The sequence below is a fragment of the Barbus barbus genome, assembly GCF_936440315.1.
Source record: "Barbus barbus genome assembly, chromosome: 42".
Classification (NCBI taxonomy): Eukaryota; Metazoa; Chordata; class Actinopteri; order Cypriniformes; family Cyprinidae; genus Barbus; species Barbus barbus.
Genome location: NC_136720.1, coordinates 837,821 through 845,452, shown reverse-complemented (window position 1 = coordinate 845,452; position 7,632 = coordinate 837,821). Strand labels below are relative to the sequence as shown.

Below are 7,632 nucleotides of genomic sequence, written 5' to 3'. Positions count from 1 at the left end.
TCTTAAAAAGTGAAAGGTGTATAGATACAAGCAAATCAGACAATTATCTTTTCTTGTAAAAGGTGACACCAAGATCGCAAATTTGAAAGTGAAAGTGCACGAAAAAAGGAATTCCTGTTCACTAAATTTTAATCACAAACAATACTGTTGAAAAAGAACGGGTTGAATGTTTAACACTTTCGTTACCATGTAACTATAAACTATAATAAAAGTTCATCCGCATGCATTGATTAATCAAATGTTGTAGCAAAAAAAAAAAAAAAGGGACCAAATTATGTGCTTGTGCGACCAACTGAGAAAGTTAGTCGCAAAAGTGCGACCAGTGGGAAGAATGAGTCTAGAGCCCTGTATGGGTAAGTAAATCCACACAAATTTAGCAGATTAAATCAGTCATTTGAAAACAGTGTGAATGATTCAGATGGGTCTTCTCAGCGTCTTCTCTCAAAGTGGCTTTACATCAGCGCATCTTGTCTGGCCTACAGTGAGCTGCTGCACGCTGTTGCTGATCCAAGACTTTCGCCTGCATTTTGGGACAGTTGACATAATTGTCACTTGCTTAATTGGGTTAATTGTTGTATCGTCACAAAAATGTATAATTTGCACGTCTTTTTAAGCCAATTGGTACTCGCGCGCTCCAGAGGCGGTTTCAAGGCTGAGCGCTCACAGTCACATCCAAAGCATGTTGCGTCTTTTGCGCGCCCAGCTTCTTTATGTCAAATGTAGATGTGCCGCAAGCGCAGTCATTATAGAGGATTTTTCGTATATGCACACTATAGGTCAGCACAAAGTATTTCATTGGCGCATGAGGAGGGGGATCCGACAAAATGAGGTGCCAGATCGGAATTCGAAGGTGCCGGATCCGGCTTGTTCCGGCACAAATTAAGCCCTGCCTGTAAAGTTGAACAAATTTAACCCTAATATTCCAGATGTTTGCTTAAAATGACAAAAAATATAAGGGAATGTTTTTTCACTGTGTTTGGGAATGTGATGTAATTCAGACATTCTGGCAAAAGTTTAATATCTTCAATTATTTTAAAACCAATTCCAGTGATTCCTGAAATATGAGTGTTAGGTCTAGTTCCTGTTGGTATATCAGTATCAAGACATCAAATTAAAATGATAGACATCTGTTTAGTCCTCGCAAGATGGTCAATAGCATTTTATTGGAAGAAAATAGAAGGTCCATCAATTGGTAATTGGTTAAAAGATTTATCACACTGTATTTAAAAAAAACACTGACATACAGTACTAAGAGTAAACTGAAAGATTACCATAAAATATGGGACATTTTTATACAATTCCTTGAAAACAACGAAATAGTAATACAAGAAATGTTAGATTCCTCTCAATCCAGTGATTGATGTAAATGTGATGCACTTTATTTGATGTGGTAATATTTGTCTGTCTTAGCCCATGTGCAGCAAAATTTATTTTCCTTTTTTATTTTTATTATTTTATTTTGCTGTGTAATTGAACATGTGGATGCTGAGGGTGGGAAAATAGTTCTTTGAGAAAGCATGTAAGACAACAGAAAACTCTTCAAAAAAGACATGTTTAATAAAATCTATTCTGTACATACAGTTTCACTGATCCATAAACCCTAAACCCAGGATAGAGCGGCTGAGTGAATGTGGTCTGGACTGTGTGGATGAGGCTCATTGTGTCAGAGACGCTGTAGAAGTACAGAGTTCCTGCACTGTGATCCACATACACTCCGATTCTACTGCTGATGGAGTCTACTGGGAGACAAGTCTGCATGTTATTGTGCCAGAATGTGCATCTGGAGGGACAGCAGGACAAACTCCAAGACTCATTTTTACCTCCAAACCAAGACTGATTACCCCATTCCTTCCTGCTGATGCTCTTATATGACACTGATATACACACACGTCCACTCCAGTCAATCTCCCAGTAACAGCGTCCACACACACTCTCTTTACACAGCACCTGCTCCCAATATTCAAATCTGTCTGGATGATCAGGATAAGACTGATACTCTTCCACACATGTTGCCTCTCTGTTCTCCTCAAACAGAATGAGACGCTTGTTTGCTGTGTTTGGATCCAGTGTGAGAAAACAGGCATCTGAACACAAGAAGACAGACATTTATAACAAGCATGTGTGAGTGTATTTCTTCAACCAAATGTCCCCACAAAGGCAGTAAATTATGAATGTTTGTCATTGTGGGGCCGTTTTGTTGGGCCCTACAAGGATAAATCAGTTTATAAGTCATTCAAATTATGGTTTTTTTCTTGTTATTGTTGATCATGAAAATGTAAATGTAAAAATGCTGAAAGTTTTCTGTGAAGGTTATGTTTAGGGTTGGTGTTTGGGTTAGGAGATCAAAATTATGATAAGGTCAGTATAAAAACCATTATACCTATGGAAAGTCACCACAAAAAAAGTTTGACTGTGTGCGAGTGTGTAGACGTACATTTCTGTAGTCCTGTTATAATCCTGGACTCTCCTCCATGATCCACACTATGAAACATGGTCACATTCAATCAGTAAACACACACACTTACATTAGTGCTTTAAACAATATGCTAGAATAACACTAGCAGCAGGCTTGCCAATTTGCTTAGACAACAAGACAACACAAAGAAATCACTAAATCAGCTTACATGATTTTCCGAATGGTCTTGTTTAACTTGTTATTTAAAGGAGTCATGTGATGCTTTTTTCATTATTTTGTGTATTGGGTATAACAGAGTATGTTTTAATGTTTAAAACACATTATTTTTCACATATTGTACATTACTGTAGCTCCTCTAAACCCAGTCCTTTTGAAATGGGCATTGTGCTCTGATTGGCCAGCTGACCCAGTTGTGATTGGTCGAACACCTCAAGCATGTGTAACACATAGTGTATATATGTTTGATGTCTTTATGCTGCCAGTTATAAGTGGATAATAGAGTGGATAATAGAGGATACTATGTTTGTTATTGAACAAGATGGCGCCGGTGAGGTCGACTGCCGTCACGACTGCTCCGACTAAACCTTGTCTTCTTTTGTTATTTTTTCTTATTGTAAGCTATAAACACCGGTTTCTTTTTGTAAGATGGCCATCCTTACATACGACAGGGTCACTCTTATTTCTATTGGTGCACAATGAACTCACCTTTCGCCGTCTTTGAACCCGGACCCATCTTGGCCGAGCGAGATCCTGAGGAGGAACAAAGGACGCGACCCGTACCGGCGTCCTCGAGGGAAACGAGCCAGCGTCAGGAACAGGCTGAGGGCACGCGCACACCGCGCTCCCTTACCGAGTGTCCTGCTCGCCAATGTCCAGTCGCTGGATAACAAACTCGATGACCTCAGGGCAAGAGTCAAGTTCCACAGGGACATTCGGGACTGCAACCTTCTCTGCTTCACCGAGACATGGCTGAACCCAGAGGTACCGGACCACGCCATCCAGCCGGCCGAGTTCTTCTCGGTTTACCACATGGACAGAACGCTGGACTCGGGGAAGACTAGGGGAGGTGGAGTATGTCTGATGGTGAACAAACACTGGTGCGACAGCGCGAGCATTGTTCCCCTCTCACGCTCCTGCACACCGAATCTTGAACTTCTGACCATCAAATGTCGCCCTTTTTATCTCCCTCTGGAATTTAGCTCGGTCATCGTCTATGCCGTTTACATTCCACCTCAAGCGGACACGGACACTGCGATATGGGATTTACATGAGACACTACACCTTCACCAGACACAGCACCGGGACGCCGCATTCATTGTTTTGGGAGATTTCAACAGTGCCAACCTCAAGCGTGCACTGCCGAACTTCCATCAGCACATCGGCTGCCCCACCAGGGGCGAAAGGACATTAGATCACTGTTACACCTCATACAAGAACAGCTACAAGGCACAGTCACAACCACCGTTTGGGAAATCGGACCATCTTCCTCATGCCTGTTTACAAACAGAGGCTGAAACAGGAAGCCCCGGTGCAGAGGGAGGTCCCTCGCTGGACGGACCAATCGGTGGCCGCTCTACATGCAGCTCTGATGACGTCAGCTTGTTTACGGAAGCGGTTGTGGGATTTATAGAGAAACTAATGGATGATACGGTGCAGAAAACCATCATCAGGACGTTTCCCAACCAGAAGCCGTGGGTGGATAAAACCATCCGCGACGCCCTGAGATCCCGCTCCGCTGCCTACAACACAGGGCTCATCACCGGGAACATGGATGACTACAAGGCTGCATCTTACAGCGTGCGCAGATCGGTGAAGGAGGCGAAGCAGCGCTACGGGAGGAAACTAGAGTCGCAATTCCAACATGGAGGCTCTAGGAGCCTGTGGCAGGGACTCAGAACCATCACGGACTATAAAACACCACCCTCCAGATCGGGGAATGCGGACGCTTCTCTGGCTGACGAGCTGAACACTTTTTATGCTCGCTTCGAGGCTGCAGCTAATCACGCTAGCGGCGCTAGCAGTGCTAACTGTATGCACGCTGAGAAAGCCGGTGAGGACAACGTGTTCACCATCACGGAGCATGACGTGAGGAGGGCATTCAGGAGAGTGAACATCAGGAAGGCAGCAGGACCAGATGGCATCACAGGTCGGGTTCTGAAGGCCTGCGCTGACCAGCTAGCACCGGTGTTCACCGAGATCTTCAACCTCTCCCTGGAACAGTCCACAGTCCCCTCATGCTTTAAGCAGTCCACCATTGTTCCTGTCCCCAAGAAACCCCAGCCCACCTGCCTCAACGACTATCGCCCTGTAGCCCTCACATCAGTGGTGATGAAGTGCTTTGAGAGACTGGTCAGAGACTTCATCATTGCATCACTACCAGACACACTGGATCCACTACAGTTTGCGTATAGACATAACCGCTCCACGGAGGACGCCATCTCACACCTCCTCCACACCACAACAAGTCACCTGGACTGCAGAAAAGGGAATTATGTAAAAATGCTGTTTGTGGACTACAGTTCAGCGTTTAACACCATAATTCCCACCACACTCACCTCCAAGTTGGAGGTCCTTGGTCTCAGCACATACTTGTGCCAATGGATCTCCAGCTTCCTGAAGGACAGACAGCAAACCGTACGGATGGGTAAACACACCTCATCCTCCATCACCCTAAGTACTGGAGCCCCTCAAGGTTGTGTTCTGAGCCCCCTGCTGTACTCACTGTACACTTATGACTGTGTGGCCACTTCCAACTCCACCACCATCATCAAGTTTGCTGACGACACTGTTGTGTTGGGCCTGATCTCAGACAACGACGAGACGGCCTACATACAGGAGATTAAGAACCTGGAGAGTTGGTGCCAGGTGAATAGTCTACACCTGAACATCAGCAAAACTAAGGAGCTGATAGTGGACTTCAGTACGAAGCAGGAGCGGTCATACCAGCCGACCACGATCAGCGGGACTCCAGTGGAGAGAGTGGACAGCTTCAGATACCTGGGTGTTCACATCACGCAGGACTTGACTTGGTCCTGTCATACCAGCACCCTGGTGAAGAAGGCCAGGCAGCGGCTGTACCATCTGAGACGCTTAAGGGACTTTAGACTTCCCTCTCGGGTGCTTAAGACTTTTTACACCTGCACCATCGAGAGCGTCCTGACGGGCAGCATCACTTCCTGGTTCGGGAACTGCACTATGCAGGACAGACGAGCCCTCCAGAGGGTGGTGCGTTCAGCGGAACGTACCATCCACACCGAGCTCCCTGACCTGCAGGAGATCTACAGCAAGCGGTGCCTGACCAGGGCCAGGAAGATAGTGAAGGACCTCAGCCATCCCAACAATGGACTCTTTTCTCTGCTGCGTTCAGGGAGACGCTTCCGCTGCATGAAGGCAAACACAGAGAGAATGAGGAGGAGCTTCTTCCCGCAGGCCATTCGGAGTCTTAACCACTCTCCACTCTAAGCACATCACCCCACACTTTCAACTACAATCTGCACTAATGTCAGTCTCAGTTGTAGAAGGTTACGTGAGGATAAATGAGTGGGATTTACATACCATTTGTCTTTAGTATTCCTTTACTCACTTATACACTTTACTGCACTGCACAGCACACGGACACTTATCACTGACATATACTTTACTTTTTTATATACACTTTACTTTTTTATAGAATCTATGCAGAATCATATTCTATTTTTATTCTTCATATTCTATTGTTATTCTCATATCTATTTTTATTTTATTTTATTTTATTGCTAGTTTATTTCTATATATATGTTTACTGTACTTATTTCTATTGTATTTTTGTAAACTTGAGGTTTTCTTAATTTTGTTGGACAATTTGTTGGACAGTCGTACAATACATTTCACTACATGTCGTACTATGTATGTATATGTATGTGACAAATACAATTTGAATTGAATAAACATAATTCCATCTCTGCACTTGTGATGGTAAGCACCAGATTGTCCTAGAAAAGTTTGAAGTGCCCCATTTTTTAGAAACAGCATTTATGCACAGCCAGCTATACTCAGGAAACTGTCCTACATAAAATGCACTGCACAAACTAAAACATTTGGGTTGTACTGTTCTGGAACAGTGTTGTAAATAAATCTTAGCCCTCTGGGGTCTGAGGTGATTAAGATGTTTTGACATGCCCTGATATTTGTGCTTATTTCAGCTACTTATATTGACCTATTGACCAACATGTATTTTTTTGTATTCAGCACACACTGTGCTACAATAATATATGACCAAGATGGATGTACACGTTAGCATTTTTTTAGAAAAACAAAATATGCGTGGTTAGTAAGTTTTGGGGGGAAAATGTAGCTGAAATAAGGCCATAAAATCAACACTAAATAGTCTTGAATAAGACTTTTGAGTAATCAGTCTTATAAGGTAGAATATTTACTAACCAGTTATGTGAAAATCATTCGGCTTACTCATTCACAGAAAAAAAAAAAAAAAATGTAAGGCACGTTTTGTGATTGAAAGCCAATATGCGAGGGAGTGGCAATGGCCTTGAATATTAAGTGATTTTCACCTGAGAGACAAAGGGCCCTCCCCTAATGGCCCTCTAATGGGCCATCAGTGTGACGGTGACTGAGGCAGGTAAGAGAGAATGTGAGGAGATTGAAAAATGTTTTTTTTTTTTTTTTTTTTTTTATTATTTGTATTTTATTTTACAACACACTATAATCAAACCATACATAATGAAGGTCAAAGACACATTATTGTGCACACTGATCTAACTACAGAGATGGGAACAGACTTTCAGTCATTCCTGCAAAAGATTCTGTTCAACAAGTGAAACAAGTAAATCATACTTGATATTTACGCGTGTTATTTAAGTGTTTCTGCTTTTTTCCATGGATTCAAGAAGAAAAAAACAAAAAACAATCAGTAGTCAAGGATCTTGTTTTACCACAGAATGTCAGTGTAGTTGAACATCTGATGTTGGTACAGCGCTCTTAGAGGAAAACAGTTTGAAAAAAGTCCTCAGGATTCATCTGTGGTGCAGGTCAATAAAATACAAACAACCAAAAAAAAAAAAAAAAATTGTGAGCATGTTAATATCAGGACCATCTTATATATATATATATATATATATATATATATATATATAGACTCATGCATGCTTTGTACTATCATAAAAAAATACATTTTATATCTGAGAAACTAATTATTATTGTTTAGCGCATTATTAAAATCT

At 42.5% G+C, this 7,632-nt stretch overlaps 1 protein-coding gene across 2 annotated transcripts in view; it reads right to left on the bottom strand.

Moving 5' to 3' along the window:
• Positions 1-1,142: 1,142 nt before the first annotated feature.
• The window catches only part of LOC306861602 (NACHT, LRR and PYD domains-containing protein 3-like), a 49,625-nt gene continuing 43,135 nt past the window's right edge, over positions 1,143-7,632 (bottom strand). The window contains exons 9-10 of one of the 2 annotated variants that reach the window (XM_079403974.1): positions 2,435-2,481; positions 1,143-2,084 (exon numbers count right to left, since the gene is read on the bottom strand). In XM_079403974.1, coding sequence (XP_079260100.1) covers positions 1,555-2,084; positions 2,435-2,481 — 577 coding nt within the window. In that variant the 3' untranslated portion in view covers positions 1,143-1,554. The remainder of the gene's footprint in view (positions 2,085-2,434; positions 2,482-7,632) is intronic. The other variant, XM_079403975.1, reaches the window with a different exon arrangement.